The 27,521-nt window shown below is 41.0% G+C and overlaps 1 protein-coding gene across 3 annotated transcripts; it reads right to left on the bottom strand.

The window, feature by feature from the left end:
- Nucleotides 1–4,273: 4,273 nt before the first annotated feature.
- On the bottom strand, nt 4,274–27,179 carry thrap3b (thyroid hormone receptor associated protein 3b). Of its 3 annotated transcripts, none has more exons than XM_065948202.1 (11): nt 27,055–27,179; nt 15,330–15,484; nt 12,530–13,366; nt 10,928–11,542; nt 9,487–9,653; nt 9,223–9,334; nt 9,036–9,111; nt 8,160–8,332; nt 7,707–7,941; nt 7,129–7,278; nt 4,274–5,222 (listed from the first exon to the last, which is right to left on the bottom strand). In XM_065948202.1, the coding sequence occupies exons 2-11, from the start codon at nt 15,449–15,451 to the stop codon at nt 4,974–4,976; spliced, it is 2,736 nt and encodes a 911-aa protein (XP_065804274.1). In that variant the 5' UTR covers nt 15,452–15,484; nt 27,055–27,179; the 3' UTR covers nt 4,274–4,973. The 3 variants fall into 3 exon arrangements, with proteins under 3 accessions (XP_065804274.1, XP_065804273.1, XP_020497924.2); XM_065948201.1 differs by lacking the exon at nt 27,055–27,179 and adding an exon at nt 20,509–20,920; XM_020642268.3 differs by lacking the exon at nt 27,055–27,179 and adding an exon at nt 20,509–20,917 and having other exon boundaries at nt 4,274–5,201.
- Between the last annotated feature and the right edge of the window lie 342 nt (nt 27,180–27,521).

The raw sequence follows: 27,521 nt of genomic DNA, 5'->3' as shown, positions 1-27,521 counted from the left end.
TTTTGAATCAACAGCAGGACACATGTTCTAGGAAACGTGCAGTTTGTGTGTCAACATAAACTTACTTTTTTTCTTGTTGAGTATGAATGAGTGAAAAAGCCGTGGTGATGTCATGGTGATGTCATGGTGATGCCATGGGGATGCCATGAGGATGTCATGGGGATGTCATGGGGATGTCATGGTGATGTCATGGTGATGTCATGGTGATGTCATGGGGATGCCATGAGGATGTCATGGGGATGTCATGGTGATGCCATGAGGATGTCATGGGGATGTCATGGGGATGTCATGGTGATGTCATGGTGATGTCATGGTGATGTCATGGGGATGCCATGAGGATGTCATGGGGATGTCATGGGGATGCCATGAGGATGTCATGGGGATGTCATGGGGATGTCATGGTGATGTCATGGTGATGTCATGGTGATGTCATGGGGATGCCATGAGGATGTCATGGGGATGTCATGGGGATGTCATGGTGATGTCATGGTGATGTCATGGTGATGTCATGGGGATGCCATGGTGATGCCATGGGGATGTCATGGTGATGCCATGGTGATGTCATGGTGATGTCATGGTGATGTCATGGGGATGTCATGGTGATGTCATGGTGATGTCATGGTGATGCCATGGGGATGTCATGGTGATGTCATGGGGATGCCATGAGGATGTCATGGGGATGTCATGGTGATGTCATGAGGATGTCATGGTGATGTCATGGTGATGCCATGAGGATGTCATGGTGATGCCATGAGGATGTCATGGGGATGTCATGGGGATGTCATGGTGATGTCATGGTGATGTCATGGTGATGTCATGGTGATGCCATGAGGATGTCATGGGGATGTCATGGGGATGTCATGGTGATGTCATGGTGATGTCATGGTGATGTCATGGGGATGTCATGGTGATGTCATGGGGATGTCATGGTGATGCCATGGGGATGTCATGGTGATGCCATGGTGATGCCATGGGGATGTCATGGTGATGTCATGGTGATGTCATGGTGATGCCATGGGGATGTCATGGTGATGCCATGGGGATGTCATGGTGATGTCATGGTGATGTCATGGGGATGTCATGGTGATGTCATGGTGATGCCATGGGGATGTCATGGTGATGCCATGGGGATGTCATGGTGATGCCATGGTGATGTCATGGGGATGTCATGGTGATGTCATGGTGATGTCATGGGGATGTCATGGTGATGTCATGGTGATGCAGTAAGCGGCAAAGCGTCAGGAGCTGAGCACGGTTTAATGTGTAGCCTACCACATAGAGCAGGGGTGGGCAACTGGCGGCCCGGGGGCCACATGCGGCCCCCATCAACCCTCAACGTGGCCCTCAGGTACATTTTTACATATCAATAAATCAGAAACATGAAGAAAACGTGATGAAATCTGCCATGAAATCATGAAAACCAGAAAGATGTCCATAACAATATTTGATCACTGGTATATGTTGAGTTCAATTTGAGACATAATTGACTGTAATCGTTTTTGTATCCTACAATTTGCCCCCCTTGCTGTGTGAATTAAATGAATGTGGCCCTTGCTCAGACCAAAGTTGATCGTCCCTGACTTACAGGATACAAAAAGAGACAAAAAGATCCAATAAACAAAGGGCCATTATTCAAAACGCTTCTCCTTATCCTGCTACAGTTAGTTTTTTTAAGAGACAGAAAAAAAAACAGTTTAAAGTAACAGTTCAGTCCTTCTTCAGTCCTTAATCCGTCTTTGACCTCTGACCTCACGACTTGGTCCCTTTTTTTTAAATCCTCGCACAGAATGTCGCCTAACTTTAGCCCAGAATTTATTAGCTGTCCATTTGTTTTTCTTCACAAAAAGTGAAAAAAAGAGAGAAAGTGAAAGATATTGTTAATCATGAGAAGGCCATATTTTGTTGCCTGGCAACCAGGGAAGGCACCAGGAAGTATTTTGTTTCTCTTAAAGCCAAATGGGCCGACTACCATAAAATTGCATTAATAAATGTTTATAGCCCAGTGAATTAAAGGCCTGGACCTGGATTATTTATACCCATGTTTTTTGGTCTTAAGTTTTCCTCCACTTTTTTTCTTAAAGTTACATTATTGTGCAAAAAAATAGACCGGTGATAACCCACTCTTGTTTCGGCTTTCTAATGTCCTTCTTTTAACTTACAAATAACTTTCTGGATAAATGTTATCATACTAGTTGTTGACATGGTAGACACCGTCTTCTAAACTTTGAGTCACTTCAGCAGTTTCATCAAATCATCTTGAGAGCTGAGATAACCTGTATTCATCAAGAGTCCGCTACATGGGGAGCTAATCTTCCCACAGAAGCCCTCCAGTCATTCCCAGTTTTGTGTCTCTGACCCCATCACATCCTGTGTTTCCTTTCCACAATTCCCCATCTTACATTCCCTCCCAGATTCAGCTGAGACACTGCAGCTCTCTGTGCTGAACACTTGTCTGTATATGGAGCTATGAAAAGAGCCATTGACCTCAGCTGTACTGTAGATTTTAACCAAAGCAGAGACTCCTGAAGTGGATCCAAACGATGTCCCAGGAGACAGCTGGTTTTCTGTTGGCTGGATTTTCCTCCCAGTGCATGAAAAGAGCGATTACGTTACAAGTGGAGCTCTTGTGTCCATTTAAAACTGTCAGAATGAGACACTCATGACCTGACGGTGCAGATGGAGTCTGTGACTAACTGTTTGTTCACTATTGTTTCTGGTCCCTGCCCATTATCAACACATAGAAGAAAAACATTTAGGCCTAGTCACATTTCAACACCTCCATATTTCATGCATTTTCTTTCTTAGATCTGACGAGGATTGCTTTTTTTAATAATTCTGTAGAGATGATATATAAAATAAAGCAACAACATCATGAAGCATATGTAGACAAACACAGATTTGTCACATTAGATTTGTTGCTTCTTCTTCCTTTTTTTTGTATAAATGTAGAGGTTTGTTTGGTCAAGCAGCAACCTCGTGTTAAAAAATGAGACAAACGTGGGCGTCTGCTTGAGGCTGGTCATCAAACTCCAGATACAAACTTCCGTTTTGACAAAGAAATTAACATGTTTACAGCCTGCTACAAAACACTATTTTGGTCTTATTGTTTTTATTGGCACACACTTTAAGAGGGGTTGAAGTTTAATTTCAACTCAAAATGGACTTGTCATCGTGGGAAAACTGAGTAAAATAAAAGGCCTGCTTAGGGTTAGGGTTAGTAATAATATATTTCTGACTTTAGTTCAACATTTAACCTGTAAACTATCTGTAATTATTACCTGTTTTGTGTTGTTATTTTAGACTTATCTTTGAGCTTTTTTTGGCCTTTACTGGAGAGACATTAGACAGAAATCAGAGAGAGAGAGAGGGAGAGAGGCAGAGAGAGAGAAAAAGATAGAGAGAGTGGGGAACGACTTTCCTCCTGCTCTAAGGACAACATCCTCCGTACATGGGGCACTCAAACCAAAACACTCGCCCACCGGTACCCCAAAAAACAAGCTTCTCTTTGACTGCCTCGAGTTTCAGATTTCAGGTTCTAGTCAAGTGAAATAAATCCATCCACAGCTTGTTTCATGACCTCCAGGCTCATGTTTGTGACCTTCATGACACATTTTTTTTGTGTCCGGGCTGAAAAATGATCACTTCAGTATTTTCATACATATTTTTGTTTTATTAAGATCAGAAGAAAAAAAAACAATTCAGCAACTATTCAGATTTGTACACAGACTGCAGTGGGGTTTGAGAGACCCCAAACAAAAAAGAGTAAATTCAACACAGTGGGCTGTCCAACATTTCTACAGTCTCAAAAGTCACACACAGATCTGCCCTGACTTTAAAAAAAAGAGAAAAAGAATCCCAATGAAAATTAAAAGACAAATTAATTCAAAGCTCTTGAGAACAGTAAAAAAAAAAAAAAAGAGTTCTGCTTAGTACATGCAGTATGTACAATCAAAGTGGGACAAAGCAGCACAGTAAGATTCACAGAACGACTTTCTTTGTGTTTGTCACAAATCGTTAAGGTGTTGCTTCACTCGCTCGTGTTCCAGAGCTCTCTCTTTACGAGACACTAAATGTTGTATTAAAAATGAACTATCAGGAGTTTCTATTTTCCCCTCTTCAAGATCTTAAGATAACAAATGACTTGTATACACGGAGTAGCCTTTTTAAAATATCTAGCTTTAGATCTAAAGAAGACTTAAGTTGATGTGACAGCGGCAGAAAGCTCTATGTGTGTGTTTGGGAACTTAAATGCCAATTCTTAACAATTTTATGATTGTTTTTTTTTTTTTTTTTTAAACTGAAAAACATCCACAAATTAACGACTATATACTGTAGCACACACACGTCATATGTTTTCACCTCTAAGTGAGAAGTACGGCTGAAGTGACACTAAATGAAAGAGCTCAGATAATGTGAGTGACAAACCTGTTCAGGGGTTCAACAGATACTTTCACGTGTGAAATTTTGATGATCGGGAGCCCTGAGCCCGCTACTGATTGGTCCCGTGGAGAGAGCCGTCAATCAAATGTTTCATGCAGGTAACATTGACGATTTAGCGCAGCCCCAAAAACACAAACAGAAAGAATAAAATGGACTCTACTCTGAAAAACAGCGCTCAGACGGGGGCCGTACCTCCGACAGATGACATGTGGCTGTTTTTTTGTTGTTTTTTTACTCTAAGGCACAAATGCATTTCTTATTTTCTCATGCTTTCAGAACATTTATCTTCGATGCCTCCGATAGTTCTCCCTTAAAAAGTTACAATTAAGTCGAAAAACCCAAACTCACCGTTACATTAAAAAGAAACATTAAGCTGAAAACTCACATAGAAAAAGTACGAGTGCTGCTCTGAAATCAAGTCAGGTCTTTCTTCACAAACTCACTGAACACATTAAACCACTAAACAGTTTTATGATGACGTGAAGAAGACGATCTAATCACTATTTAACCCCTTCATCATGGCTGTGAGTCGTCTACTGCTTCATGGCCGGCACGTCTCCGGGGCTCTTGGGTTCTTTGCGCTCCACTTCCATGTTGTCGTCTCCGAGCCCCCTCTCCTCCCCGCCCTGGAACATGTCGTGCGTCCACTTGGGGCTGCTGCCCCCTTTGCGGTAGACAAAGCGTCCCCGGCGGGCTGGAAAGGCGCCCCGGCCTCTTCCGCGGTTGTCCACCCAGGTTTTCTCTCCGTCGCGATCGTCATGCTGGAGGGGGAGATGGGAAGACTTAAAGATGAGGATGACAAAAAAAAAAGTTTATCTGATTTTCCACAAATAAAAAATCAAGATTTCGACTTGACAGACTTTACTGTTTATAAAGATCATCTTAATACACTCAAATAAAAATCTAATTCAACAACACTCGAGTCAATAAAAAGCTTTCTGTGGGCTAAAGCAGGCGTCACACGAGCTGTTTTAACACAATCATCGCAGAATATTTCAAAAACAGTTTATTCACATTCATCCCACACAGTGTTTAGTTTTCTCTGCCGAATGGGAAACAACAACAATACATGACGTAAAAACAGAGGCTGCTAAAATACAAGATGGCAGACAAAGCAGTCCAACAATAGAATGACAGTTTTTTGGCCTTTATACCAATGTGACCTGAAACTGGACTTATGCTGCGTTCCATTCACCATTTACTCGGATCTTGAATCTCAGAACTGGGAATGATGTCACACCCGAGTTTTGTGTTCCAGTTGCAAGTCAGAAAAGCAACATGGACGCCTCCAGGAGTAGAGGTGGGGCGATATGGGAAAAATATCATATCACGATTTTTTTTTGGCAAAATCGATCACGATTTTATCACGATTCTTTTCATACTGATCTTTAGACAAATTTGTAAGTTACTGACCAGTTCAACCAAACTTATTTCCCTGTATAATGTTTTTAGCAACAGAAATGTCTTTCCCTCAATTTGATCAATATTTACGCACAATTTGAAGGTTTTCCTCACCACTATTATGATTTAGTTATGTGTCCTCTTTTTATGTTCATCAGGAACATTTTCACGCAGTGATGCATTCATTTAAAAACATGTAGACTTCGAGTTCTTGTGTTTCTGTTCTGTTTTAGCCCTGCAGAGTTCCTCCAGCTGGAGCTTCATACAGGCTCTGCAGACTTTGATGTTTTTTATGACATCATTGGACTAACTTTAGTTTAGTTTATATATAATCAAACATAATACAGAATGTGTTCATTCTGTGACACATGATCAAAGTAAGTTTTACTGACAGAAGAGTTTAATTCATAGAGGGGGCGGGACATTGTTAATTGACAAACAGACAGTAACCATGATTACTCACTCTCTCCTGCCTGCTGCTTTGTAACATTTTTAGTGTAATCCCTATAAATTCAGTTATCACAACAGGTGAGCTTCAGGTGGAGAAGCTTGATAGTAACTTTTAAAAACTGAGAGAGAGCAGAAAACACCGACACCAACATTTGAAACACCGGGGTTATATCTCCCCTCACTGTCTGTCTGAGCTCCTCTCTGTCTGACTCTCTGCAGACTGTGAACGTCTCTCCGGCTCGTTAAAAAGTTTCTTGTGTCGCTATCCGAGATGTAAACTTAACTGTGCAAACTATGCAGATAAGTTAACTGTTGCTCACAGCGTGTCGGTTTGGAAAAATATCAGAACAGTTGCATATAACCGGGATGGAGTTGTTTTTGCGGACTGTACTTTTAAGTTTTGTTTTCAAAAACAAAACAGTTACAGCTTAAACATCACTTTGGATGCACGTAGCAGCCTTATTGGATCTGAACTCAGGCTACTAAAGATTCTCAGAGTTTCCGATTTCAGGGGGCGCTCCTGATGACGTATCACACCAGCAACTCAGAATTTCCGACTTCCGAGATCAAATGGAACGCAGCATTATTCACATGATCATTTAAAGAGTGGAGAAGAACACACCGGCAAGCAGGAAAGCTTTTATACGTGCACAGAGATCGCACTGGTTGCACTCCGATCCCAGTTAGCTTACTCGTGCTTCCATAACACCACGTTAATTCACAAACTGGGACACCAGTATAACTAATGTCAACGCACAAAGGTGTGATGACTGCAGAGCTGCGTTACTGCTCTGATGTGGAATCTCAATCTAAAAATGAGGAGCGTCAGAGACTCACCAGGTAATACTTCCTGCTCTTGGGAGTATATTCAGGGTCCCACTCCTCCTCTGGGGGGCGCGTTTGAGGATTCATGTTGGCAGGATTTCCATTGCTGTTGTTGCCAGGATAATTTCCCCTGTTCCATCCTCGCCCTCGGACTCTGGGGAACTGAAATCAAAACAGCATGTGGATTTAAACTCACAGTCAGCAGACAAAAAAAAAACAAAAAAACTTTCCCACAAACCCATGGGGCGATGAGAACCACAGAACACACAGATAAAAGCCATTCTGATGGAAATCAGGCATTTGTTTTAGTCATGAGAGTTCCACTGATTTGCGCTACATTACCTTAATAAAAATCAGGGTAGTGCATGGAATATGTATGATAGAGTGTCATCATCATTATCATCATCATCCACATTATGTTCCTTAGCATTAGGAGGAAGGAACAGAGCAGAGAAGCGCAGTCTACTGTGATGCCATTAGGACAGAGAATTGCAAGAAGATGAGATGTCAGTACCTCAGTGAAAAAGGGAATAAATTAAAAAAAACAAACAGCAGAAGAGATAAAAAGCAGCGGGAAGACGAGAACTTACAAATCCCCGGCCTCGACCTCTTCCTTCTGGGTTGTGACCCTCGTAATGCCCGGGGCCTCGCTCCGAGGGCCCGGCATAGTCCCGGGGAGGATAACGGGAGTGAGTGTAGCCTTCCTCTGGATGCTCCGCCCCCTCTCCCATGTACTCTTTACCTCTGAAGGGTGGAGGGTAAGGGGATGGAGAGGAGGAGGAGGAAGAGGAGGAGGGGGAGCGATCACGCTTCTTCTTTCCCTTCCTGTGAGCACAAACAGGAGGATTAGAATTGACTTTGACACCTTTGATTTTTCAGTTAAGCTGAAGAATAATGTCCAGGAATATTCTTCAAATGTTGAATGTGATTATAGAGTAGTAAAGAAGAGATGATGATGAGGTTTTTATAATCCGTCTTTCTGCTCTGCTTGGTAACCTCTCCTCCAAACAGCCTCTTTTTTTTCCTGCAGCCTTTGAACCTACTTGGATTTCTTGTGGTGTTTCCCAGATTTCTCAGAGGACCTCTCTCTGCTCGGTCCTCGGGAGCCTCCCGGGCTCCTGCCTCCTTCACGTTTGTAGTCCTTCCCGAACCTCTTACGCCTTTCAATATCCAGGCGCAGGTCCATCACGTCACCTTTGAACTTTTGACCTGAATCCTGCAGAGACATGTGTTTGTTAGCACCGACAGCCGCTATGTGAAAAACTGATGGATAAAATATTTGGATGAATGTATCAAAATGTTTTTGTTTTTTTTCAGACAGACAAATATAAAGTTTGAAGCCAGAACCTATGAGCAGAACAAATAGATAAACACAACATGTACAGTGTATGCATGGTGTTCCCTCTAGTGGTTGAGATTAAATGTGAATACAAAGACTTTGATGACTTCTCTAAATGTAGTAAAATTAAATGTGTAACAAGTAAAGATGTTTACATATATGTTTCTTTAAAAAAAGCTTTTCCCATATGAAGGTGTTTGTGGAAACCAGCAGCATGCATGTAGCTCAAGTTAAATCAATTCTATTTCACAGGTTTTTTTTTTTGCGGCTTGATTTGATTCTTTTTTGAAAAATACTTACAAGGTAAAGGCATTGAGATAAGCGTCCCTTGAGAGGCTCGGATTCAGGATCTTAATTCACTTCCTTTTAGCCTTTGCTTGGGTTCGTACATACCCAATCAATAACCATATCTCATAGGCTGGGGGGGCTTGCTTGGCACTTATAAAACACAATTGGGCTCTTTCTGAATTAGAAATATGCATCCTTTGAAAGAAAAGCACAAAGCTGAACACTGCTGCTTTCGGATCGTCTCAATATTTTGCTTGTTCCAAATACGTCAAAATTCAAAAGGGCGGGTCACCTTGTAGCTCGACTCCTCCATATCCTCAAACAGGTGAGAGTGCCTCTTAAAGGCACTGGGGGAAACATCGATTCTCCTGAGAGAGAAGAGGAAAGGCCTTAATGTCGGTGAAGTGGATGTTAAAAGAAGGAAAGAGGGAGAAATCTTGAATACATTACGGAGCAGGTAGTTGTTGTGTTTTGTCTACCTGTGGATTTCTGGGCTCTTCCTTGGCTTCATCATTTCTACCTCTGCAGCTTTTCTTTGGTACATTGCAAACCGCTCACTCAAAGTCATGTCTGAGGAGGTGAAGTGTTGAGCTGCACAGAAACAACAGAAACTATCTTTAGACATAAGGGATCATAAAGATTGCTAAGTTATGAAAAGTCCAACAGAATCAGCTCTTTTTCAAACGGCTCATCTCCTGCTGTGATCTTTAGTGTGCTGAGGCTCAGCACAGATCATACTATACCTTTGATGTAGTGCACAATGGAGACTATGTGCTGAGCAAACAGCTCAGAGGGGCTGCGGCGGAGCTGAGCTGTCTGCATGTGCTGGAAGATGGAACGAAACTCTGAATCTTTCTTTGAGGGATTGAGCAGATCCCGGGGCATGTGGCGATCTTTAGACAGAGAAGCACTGAGAGAACAGAAGAGGTGAGAGACGTTAAACATACATATCGATGTATCCATATCCATTCAAAAACTAGCCAACATGTTGGCCTTAGAACAGGGTGAGAGGGTCTGATAATGACTCTGTTTCCTATACGTAGATAGAAGTTCATACATGCTCACTGGGCGAGCTGAACCTACAAAGCATGCATCGTTTATCTTCCATGAAAAGAACAAGAAAGGAAAAAAAGAAAGAAAACAACATCTTGGATTTAAATGATGTATGACTGACAAACTACTGAATCAGCTCAAACCCTTACAGCCTCTGGCGTGGTGAGGTCAAGGGTCGTCTATCTGACATAGATTTATGTTAAAATCATTTGAACGAGGAGTGGTGGAGACATTTATACATCTTAAAGATTCCATTCACAAGATGGCAATGAAATATACCATCAAATAATGTATATATGACGCAGTCTGATTTTAGAGGTTTCCTTTCTTTACATGCATGATTTTAAATGAGGGAGGAATGGACTGTGTTATGGTGGCAGCTGCACTCTCAGTAATGATCATGTGTCTGCATTTTATTCTGGTATATTGGTCGTTGTTTAAGATGCAGCGCACTTTTTTGATTAAAAAAAAAAAGGTATTAAAAGTGTGTTTTATACACCAGCTTTACAGTCAAAGAAAAATTAAGAATTCTCTTGGTAACTGTAGTTTCAGGGGCACTGATATTAGTTTTACATTTTTCAATAACAACAAACCCTCCTGGTTTGTTATCTCAATGCACAATGTTTACAATGTGACAGATTCAAACACAACATTTACCCTTTTATTGACCAAATTTATGAAAATTCAGGGAAAGGAAATTAAAGTCAAATGATTCCAGATGTTGCACAAATGATTTTGCAACATTTGATTAAAAATAAAAAAGCATTAATTGATGCATGATGGGCTTTATTAGCTTTAGCCTCCTTAAGCTAGCAAGCTTCTTCAAGTCTATAGTGGATTATTTAGGTGATAGCCTAAAAAGCTTTCAGACAGCAAAGTGCTGACTTAAGTTGCTATGCTGGTTCGATGAAATAAGTCAAAGTGTATTCTGATGTCTTTACTTCAGAAACGCACGGGGGGCTCAGCGTGTGTGATGATCGATACAAACGTGGCGTTTGTTCCTTTTTGATGTTTCATGTTTGACATTAACAAGACGAAAAGCTGCAGGAATCCTGATCTGTTCTTAGGACGTTCGTATCTCTGATGAAATCATTCTATATTCAATTAAGTTTAACTGTGAATGTTACATACCCAGGCAGCTCATCTGAAGCACCGTATTTGAGTTCAAATTCTTCCCTTGATGAGGACAGGTTTCTGGCAGGTGAGCCCTCACGAGGAGGGAAAGCTACGGGGAACAGAGGACGCTCCTTCTCTCTGGAGGTGACGGGTGGGGACGGACTCCTTCTGGACTTCTCCTTTTCTTTCTTCTCCTTCTTCTTGGACTTCTCCTCTTTCTTGGAGCTGTGCTTCCGGCTTCGGTACATCTCCTCCTCTACTTGATCTGCGGGCTCCGCCTCCTCAGCGTCTCTCCGGCTTTTCTCTTTGACTAACGGGTAGGACGTCGAGTAGGCCGGCTCGTCTCCCCACTTCCCGTAAATATCCCGAGCTGTGAGGTTGGGCTTCACCTCACCCTCCTCCTCCATGTCCGCGTCTTTCAGCCCGTGAGACTTGAGGAACTCTTCTTCTCCAGCATCAAAGAAGGGCATGCTCTTGTCCTCCTTGGACTCGAAAGAAGTCAACGAGAGGTTGAAAAGGTCTCCGGTCTTGCCTCCTTTCTCCAGTTCTCTGTCCGTGGTGCTCTGCTCCTTGTCCCGACCGTTCTCCTTCTCAGCGGCTTGCTTTTTGTTTTTATTCTCAGCCAAGAATCTGAAACAGAGAACCAGACTCACATTTAGAACCTGCAGTGCCAAGGACCCAAACATTATGCTTGTTTTTAATACAACACAATGAACAATGCATTGTGGGAAAACAGGACTTCACAATTCACAACACATTCTCACAAACTGAAAAAGAAAATGTAATACACACAGGGGATGGGCACCAGATGATAACAATGGATTAAAAATAAATAGGTTATGCAAATGTCTCTCTCCTGTTAAAGAGCTCTAATCTTTTATCCTTCACTCCATTTTATTTGTTATACCTGGTCTGAATTTACACTGTGGTGAAAAACATACAAACTACTCATATTTTAACAGCACATTTGATGGAATCAGAAGTCTGTTAGATTTAACATATTTAGTTTTAATATATATATATAAAAAGGTGTCAAAGACTTTTTTGTGGTTACAAAATGATGCTCTGGATGCACTAGTTGAGAGAAAATCGATTCACAGCATTTCCAAACCACCTAAGTTACCTAATAAGTCATTAGGACAGTAAAAATCCACCAGCCTTAAAGTGATTAACTTTATTTCCTACAGTCAGATTAGAAGCAATGGCGGATCTAGTACCATAAATAAACTCAGGTTTTTAAGAAGCAGTGCAGCAGACTGACTAGTTTTAACCCCCTTGATGTATTGATTATTTCTTTTTAATGAATGAATCAATAAATAAGCCCATCCCTTGTGCAAACAGTAGAGCAGGACTCACATTGCAGTAATTATACTCACGTCACCACCAATGTTTCATACAACTTCCTCTCAGTGCACAGAGAAGGAAACAGGCCGGCTACATTTTCACTGCACTTTAAATCAGGAGTCTTATGTATTCCTTTTTAACCTTTATTCTTCCAAGGATCTTTGACAAATGCTAAACATGTTTGAAAGAAAAATATTGTCGTCATTTGTAAGACAAATTAAAAAGAAAAGACTGGAAAGCAATAAAAGATGGTTGAAGAAGTAACAGACATACTTTTTGAAGGCAGCAGAGATCACAGTCTTATCTCCAGATTTGACATCCTCCTTCGAGAAGAACCCGAAGCCTCCAAAAGAGGCGGTCTGTCCCAACTTTGAGGGGCTCTTTGGTGGAGGGGACGCACTGCCGATGGTTTTCCACATAGGACCTCCAGTTGCAGGTCCTTTGGTTGCAGGACCGGTGGGAGTATCTTCTTTCTTAGAGTCTGGACTGGTTTGTTTGGGGCTGGTGTCGTAGTCGATCCATTTACCTCCAGATGCCTTCTCGATGGCACTGCCGTCTGCCGCCTGCCTGGGTTTCTCCAAGTGACTCTCTGCCTGCTTGTCCTTGCCGTCCTTGGAGCCCGGCTTGCCCTTACTGCTGCGATGACGTGGTGACCCAGAGCGGGACCGGGAGGAGTAGCTGGAGTGCCGGGAGCGTCGAGATCTCCCAGAAGAAGAGCGGTCAGAGTAGTGAGAGCGGCTGCGGCTACCTGAGCGTTTCTTAGGTGTGCGTGAGCGTGAGCGCCCTCTCCTGGGGCTGTAAGAGTGGTGGTCCTGGTCATGGTGCCGATCATGCCAACCCCCTCCCCCTCCTCCTCCTCCTCCACCACCTCCACCTCCTCCACCACCTCCACCTTGATAGTTTGCCTTATAGCCATATCCGCCTCCACCTCCCCTGTTCTGGTAATGGCCCCCACGTTGGTAATAGCCTCGGTTTCTGCCGCGGTAGTGGTAAGGCCTCCGGTAGCCTCGGTTGTAGCCTCTAAAGTTTCCTCTGTTGTTCTGATAGTCCCTGGCAGGATAGTTTCTGTAGGACGGAGAGTGAGAGCGAGAGCGGGAACGAGACCTAGAACTGGACAAGACAGAGAAGAGAAAAAAAGGCTATCAGTCACTCACAAGCCGCCTAAACCAGAGATTCAAAGACTCCTAAAGCTGTTATCATCACATCTCATTTATGGTTGATCTGAAGTTTTATTCTAAACTGAGGTGTAGGGAGAAATGAAGAGGGAAATAAAAACATTCCTCTTTTTTTCCTCCTCAAAAGTTATAGAAAATAAAAAGCCTTCATAGTTTACCCACTAACAACTGAGTATGTTAGAAAAACAAGACTGATATTTCAGCTACCTAACCAGCAGAGGGAGTACAAAGCAAAAACATAAAACATCAGATACATGATTCCTTGTTGTTTTTGATATCTGGGCGTTTAAATGAACCCTGAAGTTTCAGCAGATCTTATTCTGAGATGTCTTGCCAGGTGCAGGGGTCCTAGAGCTGTCAGTAGGGGGCAGTGTAAGCTCAGTAACCTCCACTGAGCACCACCAGCTCATCCCAAACATGAGGGAGTCATTCAGGAAGCTACTACACATACTCAACGTCTATCCAGTGAGAACAGTACAACAAATATTAAAATGTGACGTTGACTTTAACACAGCAGAGTAATCATCATTACATTCAATCTGCAACTAAGAAATCCCTCCAACCAAACAGCAAACAGGCCAAAGCTACATTCATGAAAAGATACAAAAGTCATTTCTCTGCTTACCCCTTCCCTCTCGTCATCTGGACTATGCTGCAGTAAACACTATGAACTCTATGCCACCTCAACGTCTGTCGCACAAAGGTTCAGTCAGGACACAACCTGCTCTAATCCACAACGAGAGGAGGTTGTGAAGGAGCTACGGCAGCTACTCTCTCTCTATTTAGACTATTATTGACTTGCAGATTTAGCAATGCAAAACCTAGGTAAACAAAGTAAAGGTAAACAATCCATTTCAACAACCTGCCATGTGTGACTATACTTAACCACAGAAACACAAAGGCAGTGAGCGTGGAAAGCCCTCCCTCCTTTAAATGAACAGTGAAAAAAATAGGAATTCAACATGTAACAGGTTGACTTCTCGAGTATGTGACACACTTTACAAAACAAATTAAGACCAACAAGAGCAAAATGCTAATTATGCCTGAGGCTCTGTCAGCCTCTCTCCCACACAGGAAAGACATTTATACAAATTAAGAACAAGCCTAGAATGAGCCGTGCCTTGTAAATCACAAAAAATGATTTTATAATCTTTAGTAAAAACAAGTGACTGTCGACAAAACTTAATTTGGGGGCACTTGTTGTTATTGAAGGTTAAAGGTTATAAAACATGTCTCTGGATTAACTTGTGATCTCAAGGCAAACTGTGTCAGCCTTCGTAAGGGTGAATCGGCTGCTACGATGGAGAAAATGTCACACACAGCTGAAACATGACCTGGGAATGTATTTGTAGTTTGCACACATACAAACATTATCCCTACAACGAATGCACTTTAATTTGCTTTACAGCACCGACCACAGCCTGTGTGTCATCAACTAAATAAGAGAATCTCTAGTATCTGTTTGTACTGGACAAATAGGCGAGACAAATCAGCCATCGACGCAGCAGGTAAAGGTCTTTGAATGCCATTTGATGTGTTGCAAAGCTGCATAGAATGATGCCCTACATTATTTATGATAAATTAGTTTTACTCACATCAACCACTTCAGTTAAACTGGTGGTAACAAGACCAGTACAGGTACAACTAACAGCCGTAGTGCAGATGAGAAAAACAGCATAACTTAAACAGGATGAATAATAACAACAAAAACATTTCAGGCAGTTTTAAACACTTTGCTGTATATTGTGTCCAACAAGTCTTTGTAAGGGGTCACTAAAAAGTCACTGGTGATTTAAAGTGAGGAAGTCAATGCCAGCTGGACACAATAAATTGAGCAAATATACAAGAATTTGTATTGTTATTGTTAATGGAAGGTTATTGTTGGAAATTGGTTTTACCTGTAGCGACGCTTTCTGGATCTTGAGCGGGAGCGACTTCTAGAGTGAGATCTCGAATAGGACCTGGACCTGGATCTTGATCTGGACCGAGAGCGAGCAGGAGAAGCTGGAGCCTTAGACATCGTTGCACTCAAACCAGGATAAATATTATTTCCCTAAAAAAAGATAACATGAAAACAAGTTAATATGATTGTATTTACTGAAATGCTGAGACAGATGGCTTTGCTTGCATTTATACGGTTTGCTCATTCGGGGATCACAACAGGAATTAACCAGAAACTAAAGATGCACCAATTGGGAGAATCAGGGCCAATGCAGATACCGAGGTTTGATTTATGACTTCTTCTGGTGCAAGACTCCCACAATTTCAACATTGTCTCTCATGTATGACAATAAAAACAGCCAGCGTTTTTTCATTGTTGATTTATTCTGTCCAATTCACAAACGTCCTCTCTGAATGAGTAGTCAGGTGTACTTCATGCCAGCATTAAATTGATTTGGCACAACAAATAAACATCGGCTACTGACATCGGTTCATGCCACATTATTTGCCGTCAATGTCTGTCAACAAGGCCCAATATCGGTCGATACCGATGTTGAACCAATGCATTGGTGCATCCCTACCAGAAACCAAAGATGTGAAGGAATTGTGCGTTACAGCAGAAAACCTCAACATTGAGTTCAAACAAGCCCCCTGTATTCACCAGGATTGTAGAGCTACATGTTTCCTAACCTGCTGACAGGCTGGAGCTGGACAGCATACATGACACCCTGTAGCCTGTGATCGAGTTCTCTGCACCTATCTGCTTTCAAACATCCCATCAGCAGCCCCCTGAAGCCGCACATGACCTTGAAGTGTCGGAGAAAAATAAATCAAAACCGAGGCCAGTGATAACACACACAGGCCAACAGCTTTAAAGCTACAGCACACCGCAGGAGCGGCATGCTAACATGTGTACATGAGCCGACAGCAATGGGAAACAAGTTGAGCTTCTGTGCAGCAAGATGTGATGGCTTCGGTCTTTGTGAGCTAATGTTTGATTATCTCTGGCAGACGCTGGAAGAATCACACGGACCAGACTGTTAACACATTTCACAAACATAGTATGTCCTTGCAGCTTAATCATGCCATGCAAAATATTCTTGTATTGTGTAGAACTGGAGGCCATATGAGTTGTAAGCTGCTGGAACGAGCATCTTAGCTGTGAAAGCTGGCTCGGCACCAGGCAGTTTAATCTAAATAGTGAACAGACCCAGGGACACGACTGGATACCCAAGATTTCTGAAATTTCAACCATTAATCCAAGTATTCTAGTCAGAGAAACACAATCGGCTCCTTGAGAAAGAATCCTGTTTTGTTAGTTTCTAAAGGCCATCATGAATAGATATCATTGTTGCGATAGAATTTAGTACTGAATGAATGAACCAAATCCTCCCCCTTCACGTCTCTACTATCGCTATAAAGTAAAGGTATCAAACACCTGAAATATAAACAGTCACTTGATGATACAACCAAAAAACGTTTGAAGACGCCGTTATAAAAGGTGAATAAATGAAGTTACAAAAAACATCTGTAGCCAACATCTGTCACAGACCAAACCTAGCAGCACACTATAGACCCAACAAGGTAGAGCACAGGTAATGAAGGTTTGATTCTTGTTATGTTCTTTAACCACTTAAAAGTACCAAACACATAACTTCTCCCACTGAGCACATGTTACTATTTCACTCCTGCTTGATATCAGTTTTTGACTCAGAGGCAGAACAAAACGGGCTTTACCATAGAGACAGAAAAAGAGACCCTCTAATGTCTTTGTTTTGCCTTGATGAGTTGTATAACTGTTCGGTGGATGATTTGTTCTGCTGACTTTGGACTACAGATTAACTTTAGTAACTAGTATCCCTCTGTCTTCAGGATGTTCATGAGAGTGTGTCTGTGCTTAAGTTTTTTTGGGGGAATGATATTTGAACTGTTTGCATACACACACCGCAGGGCAATCCATCTCCACACGATCGCTCACCACCACAACCACCAAAAAGACACAAAATACGACTGTACTCGTGAAATGTGTGTGCAATCGTTTCACAAACAGCCCCCTCCCTTTCCTGCTGCTTGGAAGCAAGCTATACCCCTAACTGATAAACCTAGGGGAAACACTGCAAACTATGATATGTGTAAGAGGAGAATCTAATTTATTTTTAACCCTTCAACAAAATAATATTTAACAGCTTGTCTAAATTGTGGTTTGTAAAAAAAAGGGAAGCAGGTACTTCATTTACAGCACATCTTTAAAAGTGTACCACCTTAAACCCAGCAGCAATGGCTATACTGCTGCCTGCTCTAACAATGTCTAAATATTGTATTAATCTTTACCCACAAAATGGAGATCAGAGCATCACAGTGCCTCACAAAGCAGCAGCAGCCCGGGAGCAGGTGCTGTTGCTTTAGTGCAGTCAGGCAAGGGGAAAGCTTTTACTCCAACAGGGACTTCTTGATGTTGAAGACGTGGTGTCCCTGGTGCTGATGACGTCAAGCTGCTCTCCTAATGGCTAAGTCAAAGCCTGAAGCATTTGCATTTTATTCAGAATTTCCTTCCATGAGCTGAATTTTAGGGTTTGTTGTGAAAAGCCTGTTTCCTGTCATGTTTGATTGGATAACAGTTGCTACGTGCCAAACAATGGTTGCTACGTGTTCGTAAAACAGCCTTCCCAGTTTGTACTCATCCAAAGAGGGTGGTTAAATAGCTGTTATTCATCAAGCAGGCCATTAGGGGGGACAAAAGACCAATGTCCCTTTCTTGTTGGGCCTCAATCTCTCAATGTACAATGTCAAGGTACTCAACACCTCTTGGCACCTCTTTGCTGCCAGGTAACATGATCCTCAACAAGCAGGTTTAACTGGGTAGGTTTGTCAGGTGTGATGTACACTTTGATCTTACAAGACAGAAACCACTTATGACCTTTATGATTCACAAGAAGCTCTTTAAAGTGTTCATAGTATCATCTCTAACTCTGCTCTGGGAGAAAAAAGGGCCCTGCAGAATTTGAGTATGCCCTGAATGATAATTACAAGGAGTAGCATCTGTGAGTTAACTCCCACCACAAATATCTAATATCTACTCTGGCGTGAGAATAATTTCAAATGTCTCCATTTCATTCCCGCACAAAGCTTCTGGGAGTAAAGGAGGCAGTTTGTTCAGCAACATGCCGTACAAGCATAAATCTTTGTTTCACTTGGCTCCACTCATATGTCATCTGTCACAAGCTCATGTTTGCTCTGATGCACTTTAAGAGGAACCGGTTCAGGAGTTATGCACACCTGATAAGTGGCCATGTTGGTTCAGTGCGGTTTGATGCTGGATGAATGAAAAAAAAATGGGACCATCAAACCAAGGACACATACATTCAGACTACAAATAAAAAATGTGTGTGAAGGTGAAACCAACAAACCGGAAAGCCCCCTGATAGCAGCCGGAAGTGGGTTAGAGTATCTCCAGTAAGCTGCAGATCAGGGCCCTTTCCGAATAGCCACAGTTCAGTTGGCAGTACTTTTCAGTATGGAGTTTCAGTATACTGAACCCTCGTGGTCATTCAGTATGTATTTTTTGGGTCCACCTCAGTATACTGAACATTTCAGTATGGATACTAACTTCCAGGTTTCATGCAGTATGGATCGGATGCGTGCTTTCAGGAAATGAATTGTATTCTAACTCCCACAATGCTGTGCGAAATTAAACGTAAATCGTCACATCGCGTCCGCCTCCGAATCAAAACAAACGAGCGTGGATTAATTAAATCAATTTTTCAATCTAGAGTTAAAGTCCGGACTGAAATCACTACTTTTAATTAACAACAGAAAATAAAACAAATATCTGCATTATTACAAAACCGTTCTCCCTCTATTTGAATAATGATTTCACTATTTAAATGCGTCTTTAATGGTTTATTCAGCCGGTTCAGGTAACGTAAATGACGTCACTTCCATACTGAATGAATCAGAAGAAGTAGGAACAAATATCTGCCTACTGAATAGTAGGTACTAAACAGTATACAGCAGATAGTAGGTACTAAACAGTAAACAGCAGATAGTAGGTACTAAACAGTAAACAGCAGATAGTAGGTACTGTCTGCTGACAGACTGAAGAGGTACTTGGATACAGCCCCACGTCTACTTTGAGTGTTTTTAATGATGATACTATTAACTTAGGTTGCTGTTAGTATCAACAGTGATCCCTGTCTTTTCTGACATACAATGCAGATCATGCATCACACTGAATATAACTATTACATTTGAATGAACCTATCCTAGTCTGTCATAAAAACCGCGTGTCAACTGGGACAAACACAAAGATATACAAGCAAACAACAAGAAAACAAAAGGCCATAACTCTGTACAACAGCTCACCTCAGAGAACTGTCAGCATGATAATATCTGTCTCTCCTTTACTGTCATCTGTTCTGCACATGTTTAAATTAAAAAATGATCCCTGCACTCATGTTCACTTCATTTGTCTGTCTACTCACCATTATAGTGAATAGTTTCTGCTTATTATATGTCTACACTCATGCACTTTAACTCATGTCAATACTGTCCATTTACTAATCTGTTTTTGCACATTTACATTCAATCTTTCATATTTAAGACTAGTAATGCTCAGTTAAATCCTGGTTGTATATATTCACATTCTTAGTTTTGATATTTTTAGTGCTTATTTACTTTGTATTTAATATTATATTATGTTTAGATTTGCTAATATTGTGTTTTTTGCTCATATTGTGTGTTTGGACAACCTGCTGCTGTAACGCCACAATTCCCCATGTTGGGATCAATAAATTAATTATATTATATTATATTCTAAAATGCATCTAAATCCAAACTGTGATAAAAAGATGATTTAATAGTAATCACTAGTTTGAGGTTTTAATGCTGCAGAGATCAGGTGTTAACGAGTTTAACAGCAAATAAACCACAATAAAACTAACAACACACACACACATATATAATGATAATGTTGTGGTGCAGCTGTGCAGACGACACTTAGACAGTATTTAAGTATTTAAATATTCAAACCTTATTAAACTGACTGAATCGGTTGAAACAACCTGAACAAACATGTAACTCAATCCTCTGCAGACGATCACTTTCACCATTATCCTGTTAGATAAACGTTACAATTACCTTTCTCCTCGTGTTCACGGGCCTGGACGAGGTTGTTTTATTAAAGGAATTACTGTCCGCAGGAGAAGTAGAGCAACCTTTGAGCTGCCTGCTGGTCTGCTGCTGCTCTGCTTCCTGGTTTGTGCGCTAACGGATGCTAGTTAGCCTCGTTAGCCTAGTTAGCCTGTTAGCAGTAACTGACACAGTTACGGGCGCACTGTGTCGTTAGGAAAGAGGCAAATCATTGTTAGGTTACCGTAAAAAGTCCCCATTGGAAACATTCGGGTATATAACGCGCCTCTGTATTTATCACGCACACTGAATGTTTGTTATTTGAGGCGTCGACATTTACTAACGGTTACTAACGATCGACAGACGGGATTAGCCTCCAGTGCTAACCGTGGTGGAGGCGAGAGCTGCACGCAAATCTCGCGAGACTTCGAGTCACGGCGAAGAAACGATCAAATTCCCTGAGAGAGAGGAGAGCTCATTATCTGGTGCTGTACTCTGTGTGCGTGCGCGTGTGTGTGTGTGTGTGTGAGTGTGTGTGTGTGTGTGTGTGTGTGTGTGTGTGTGTGTGTGTGTGTGTGTGGTGTGTGTGTGTGTGTGTGTGTGTGTTAATCTCTCAGGGGGGTGGGGTTGGTGTCAGGGGAAGTGCTGTAGTGTGGTCTAAAGAAGTGGATACACTCTTAATTCATCATCACAAATGGTTTTTTTGGTAAGTAGCAAGTCCAGCAGAGTAAAAACGTCCTCTTTTATAAACAGTAAGTGTAAGGCTACTCTTGCATATTTAATTTAGGGACTTAGTTTGGGCCGTTGCTGAAGCAAGTTAAGGGTGTCACTTCGGCCTCTGGGAAATTGTGAAGAGCATTTTTAACAAGTTTTGAAACATTTCAGAAAAATAGATTTATTATGGAAATGATCAGGTGAAAATAATCTGAATTTGCAGCACCTTCAGCAGGCAGAGGAGTGTGTGTTCAGTGCTCCACAGACACACTCAACAACTCTTTTGTCCCCCTGGCCACACGTCTGTACAACACCTCACGGTTATAGCAGGGGAAAGCACACACACTCGGACTAAATCCTCCTTTTTCCATTTCCCATATGCACAGCTGTCCCAAGAGTCAGCCTCTAGTTGGACACTTTAATGATCACCTCAATTACTTAAATAGTTAAACAGCACCTTTAATTTAATGTTTGCACTGCCTGTTATTTAATGTCTGTTTTTGATAACTCTGCACTATCTGCTTTTAAAACATTGCTGTACATATATAAACAACACAACTTCAGAAGGTCAACACTATTTTTCTTTATTTTCAGGTCTAATTACAGATTTTTTTTACCTCAACTGTTTTTAGGTTCTTGTTTAAATCTCACATATATTTTTATCCCTGCACGGGTTATGTACATTTCTTGTATAAATCTATTTTTAATTGCACAGTTTAAATTTGATTCATCTAGGGGTATTCTTTAAATCTTTTCGGGTTAATATATATGTATGGGAGGGGGGGGGGGGGGGGGGGGGGGTTGGTTTTGTGGTTTAATTTGTAACAAATGTTTCATGTCATGTCTTTGTAACCTGCTACTGGATGCTTTGAATTTCCCTCTGGATGAATAAAGTATCTATCTATCTTATTCCTACACATAAAAGGTTCACATTACAACGAGCCTAAGAAGAAACTGTAAAGTAGATTCCTTATTTTGTAAAAGATTTATAAAGCCGTTTGCTGTTATAGATCTGGTAATTAAGCATGACTCAGCTTAAAGCCTTGTCTTGTGAGCTGGTATTGTGTTGGCACATTCTTATATTCCCCCTCCCCCTGGAAAAAAATCCAAGAGGCAAGTGTATCTAATTCTTTTTAAAATCAGAGTATTAAAAATAATCCAGCTGCACTGAATGATCTACGATGTATTGTTGTGATTTTGTGACAGAACTGAATTCGTACTTTACTTTAAAAGAATTGTGCATAATACATGTTTTTTAATAATGCTATTTACAAAACTCAGCTGTCTCAGTAACACCTGGGCAGACATAGTGATTAAATAGGAATATTTAAATTAAATTAAATGAAAATAATTGCAGTTTATCATCACTAATTTCATACAGCAGGCAGGCCAGGATCCCCCCACAGTACAGAACAAATCATCAGTTATTAAAAGAAATAACCTTTCAAAAAATCCCTCAACTTTAAAACATATTTCTCCTTCTCTTTTTGATCATTCTGTGGAATAAGATGTTCCTCCATCCCCCGAACCACACAGCTGTCTTTCAGTTTGACACTGGTGTCAGTGGGGTTTACGCCGTCCACAGCCCTGTGCACTATTTTTATCAGACTTAAAGCCTCATAGCGCCTCCTATCACAGACACAGATTCCACACTAACACCACTCAGGGCTCTGCTGGGAATCAGCCACACACAAACACAGTTCCTCAAGTTATAATCTGACTTATCACACCTACATGTTGTCGACTGCAGCAGAAAGATAAAGACTTCTTCATTCATGTTGGGGATAAAAAGCATCTCCTGGTTGTTTTCCCCTTGAGGAGATTTGTCACAGTCCTCTTTAAGAGAAAGTTTTGCTTCGATGTTTCTTTATATTTAAGGGCCTGTCTCCACAAAAGGACGTTTTTATTTGCTGGCAGCTCCCATTTTCAATACAAAAACAATGCGGTTCAGCATCCTAAACGCAGAAAACGCTTCTCTGTGTTGGCTGTTTTTTGTCGCTGATGATCTCAGTGGAAAACAGGTCAACATTTGGAACACCTTTCACACTTGTCAATGTTACTTCCCTCACAAATCAATCAAAATCAAGAAGGGGCGGGACTTCTGATATCGTCTTTGTCAACAACAATGATGGAGGAGAAACTAATCTGTCATTTTGAGGGTACAATTTCCAGGTCTAGAGCTGCTGCTAATGCCTGGACACGAGTCATTTAGCCTGTTGTTGTAATGTTTTCTTGGTACGTCACAATCGAAGGGAGCAGAAGTTATCTTTCATAAACCTATAGCAGCAATGAGTGCTGGTGAGAAGCACTCTGAAACTGAGGTTGTAAGGACAGAAGCACTAAGGTCGCAGTAAGCAACATAAAGAATACAATGGAATGCAGCCAGCCGTTGTCATAGAGACCAGCAACCCAAACATTCTCCTCACAGAGTTGCTGTGATTGGCTAGTTGATTGGTTATTTGTTTCAGACCTGAATCAAACAGAACGCAATGGATGGAGTCCATCCGACTCATGTTTATTCAAAGCAACATTTAATTGTTTTAATTGTTAACAACATGCAATGATTAAAATGTGTTATTATAATCAACATTTTAAATAAATAATGTTACATGTGGCTTTAAGGAATGAGTACCAATTCTGGGAGATGGTCAGAAAAGAAGAAATAATGAAGGCCTCGTTTCAAACAGGAATATAAACTGAATTTAAGGCTGTTGGTCTTGTTCCTCTTTGCAGCACCTGTTCACCTGAGAGACCCTTTAAATCCCACATGGTAACGAGACAAACAGCCTGAGACAACAAGCCAGGATCCACGGCTCAGTTTTCTCTCACATACGGAAAGTACCTGACTATTAAAGTGTTGTTTGTTCCTACTTTTAGCCTCTCTGGAGTATTTTGATATTTAATCACATCATGCAGATTAATTGTCTTGACAGTAAAAGCTTTCCCTAAACTGCTCTACTCTGCATAATAAGAAACTTCTTAAGTCCTCTGTTGTCTGTAAGTGCTGAGCTGCTGGCTGCATTTCAAACAGTTGCACAAAAATGGAAGGGGAGGAGTAAAAGTTGTAAAAAAAAAGGAGCTGGGAGCAAGCCTGTGCAGTTTTGCCTGTTTTTTGAGATCGTAAAATATGTCTAGTTTAAATACTTTCTTCAAGTGCAAGGGTCATGTTGACTACACTCACCTCTGATTCCACTCTTGCAATAGAAAACAGAACTTGAACTATTTCAACCTCAGAGAAAGGAAGAGATTTGTTAAATGTTTGGTGATGCATGTGTTTCTAAAGAGGGTCATGTTTAACAACCATCTATACAAAAAACTGTAAAGGCAGGGATCCTTAAAGCTCCCTCCTGCTCTTCACTTCTGCACGATAACAACATGACATCCTGTCCACAGCTTGCATAAAGACCTGGTTTGAATTTTAACAACTTTTAAGGCATGCGGTGATCAAGTCACCCCCTCGTTGACCTTCGACAAAGACATGCAAACAGACTCCGTTAACTCTCCCTTTTCCTTCGCTGCACAGGTGTTTGGACACTCGGACCATGCCCGAGTTAAATTTAGCAACCTCGACAAATCTTTGGCCTGGGCCACAATGTGAGAGCAAACATGTTCTGCTCGTCTGTCACTCACCGTTACGAGCTGTTAATGGTCGCGCTGGAGGGGGTCTGAATAACCAAGGGGGCAGAGGACGGCTTTGAGTCGGTGAGGTCATGAGATTAAAGTGAAGTGAAGATTAGAGAGATTGAAGCGAGTTCAGTCACTGCAACACGAGACCTGTGGAGCTTTTGTGTCATCGTTCAAATTATAGAGCAAACGTGGAACAAGCAATGGTGGATTACTGGGGGACATATCAGAAGGTCAACTTGATAAAAGGCACACACAAAAAGCACCGAAATGAATATGTTATTTGGAGATATGATACTTGGTTCCTTATTTATAACGTTGTATCGTCACAGAAACAGGATCAGTTGTTTGAGTTTCACTCTGGGAATATTGACTCGTTATTTATTTGTAGTTTCTCTCTTCAGTGCAAAAAGAGTCGACTTTTTCCTCAGTTTGAAGCAGTTTAAAACACGAGGAAAGCTATCGAGACCATACATACATTTAGCAGCCGCTTTTATCCAAAGCAATGGACATCAGAGAGTAAGTACAACACATAGACTGTAAATAATATCTAAAACCAGTCTATGGTACAACACAACAAGGATCAAGAGAAGAGGAAACCACATCAGCACAAAGTAACAGCTTTAAGTCCGGTTTGATCAGAGACATGCAGGTGTTGACAGGAAATGGCCAGAGGCAGAGCACTTTTTATCTGTCTTTTTGAAAGTCTTTGATATAACCAATAAGCAAAGTTATGCACCTTGGAAACATGCATGATTGTGTCATTGATAAAAGATAAATATAATTGATAACAGGGAAGAAGGCAATAACAAGATATTGATATGACATTGAATCTCCTGGTTGGCTTTAGAGATACATTTTAAGAGAGATTTTAACTATGAAAAGAACTTGTTAACTTACTCTGAGAGATGTTTTCAGTTGTAAATGGAAGAAATGTATTTATTCTTGGTATCCGTCTCCTGTGTTTTATTGTGTAAGGTGTCCTTCCTTACAACTGATCATTCAAACACAAGTATTTTTGGTATATTTTAAATGTTTTTAATTATTTGTAATGAGCAGCGTATTCTCTGAAGCAGTGTTTTTAGCTGGTTTAGACTCAGACAACCAACCCCTTAAGTAGAAATTGCAAACCAACTTTTTCGATATTTGTCAACCACTGATTTGTTTAATGGAAAATGGTGCAGTTTGGACCTCAAACAGAACAAAACAACACGTGACAGATCAAAACAAACATGTTCTAAAGTGGACTTTTGTCCCCCTTTTTTTCCAGGCACACATTCATGACCCACTGAAACGGCTCCGAGACCCACTTTTGGGTCCCGACCCACCAGTTGAGAACCACTGCTCTAAAGTAATTTATAATGTAGTTTATGTACTTTGTTTTGGTTTTTTTTAGGTTTATTTCTTTACTTTTACTTTGTTGGGTCGGGTTTTATTATTTTATGTCCTGTGTAACTTTTATTTGGGACTTCCGATGGAAAATCTGCTGCAAACATCTTTTCCTTTTTCTTTGTATGAACGATCGATGTCCTTGCATGCTGCCTGAATATGTTTATTTGTCTACTCTTTGTTTGTTTGTGTCTATCATGAGGAAAGAATCACAATTTACTTTCCTGTATGAACAAATGAAACAAAATGAAACAATATGAAATATCCAAACAATACTGTCTTTGATACTGATATCACTTTTATCTCTTTTTAAATTGTGCTTATTCGACTTCGACTTCGACTTCGACATCATTTATCACATTTTGTATCCTTTATTTAACCAGAAGGGTTTAACCACTGCGATACAATATGTCCTCTGCCAGGGAGTCGGTTATTTATAACAGTGTTTCATAGAGACGGGGACTTTAAACATCACAAAAACAAAGCCAACCAACAAAAGCAGACAGGGATGTGAAGCTTAAAGCACCAAGGCAAACAGTGGAACTCGATTAAATCCATCAAACAGCTCTGTAAACGTTGTTTTAAAAGTATTCCTATATAAAGAATTTAAGTAGGAACAAAAACAGAAGACATAAAAACCTTCTCATGTCAAGAAATCTTCCCCTGTCATGGTTTTAACAGCTCAGCATTTCTCTTAAATTCTGTGTAAACATAAGTGTAAAACCAAAGCATCAAATAAACACATATATCCTCTTGAGACTCTCTATACAGTCAGTGTTCAGCATGTTCAAATCTAAGAGGTGAACGACTGAAAAGTAAAAGACTCACCTCGCAGGTTGAGAGTGAAACAGAGCAGAGAGCGTCAGACGCCTCAGCCTCCACAGTTATTGAAACGTGTGAAGAAGAAGAAGAAGAAACCACAGAGGAGGATGTGAAGACGTTGCAACCAACAACCTGTCTGACAGCCACTTGGTGAAATCGCATCTCAATTATAAATAGTTCTCTCTCTCTCTCTCTCTCTCTCTCCTCTCTCTCTCTCTCTCTCTGAAGGCTTTCTGGGACTCACAGCAAGAAATGTATACACCATTATAATCTAATTTTATTCTTCTTAGGAAACAGGTTAGGGTAAGTAATAAAAGGAGCTGGGAGGAAGCTGGTGCAGTTTTGCGTGTTTCTTTTAGATTGTAAAAAGTGTCTGGTTTAAATACTATCTTCTAAAAAAAAGTGCACCTTTAAGAAAAAGCTAAAGACCCAACTCTTTCATGAATATCTACTAACTTAATGATGATGGTCTC

Source organism: Labrus bergylta, chromosome 19, assembly GCF_963930695.1.
Source record: "Labrus bergylta chromosome 19, fLabBer1.1, whole genome shotgun sequence".
Classification (NCBI taxonomy): domain Eukaryota; kingdom Metazoa; phylum Chordata; class Actinopteri; order Labriformes; family Labridae; genus Labrus; species Labrus bergylta.
This window is presented reverse-complemented; position numbering and strand designations above follow the sequence as displayed.

What these genes read in the sequence shown, in the direction of transcription:
- thrap3b (XM_065948202.1), bottom strand. Translation starts at nt 15,451, where the DNA reads ATGTCTAAGGCTCCAGCTTCTCCTGCTCGCTCTCGGTCCAGATCAAGA. An exon ending in TCCAGAAAGCGTCGCTACAG is followed by an intron (nt 13,367 to 15,329) that starts GTAAAACCAATT and finishes TGTCTTGTCCAG; the next exon opens with TTCTAGGTCTCGTTCCCGCT. An exon ending in GCTTCAGATGAGCTGCCTGG is followed by an intron (nt 9,654 to 10,927) that starts GTATGTAACATT and finishes CTGTTCTCTCAG; the next exon opens with TGCTTCTCTGTCTAAAGATC.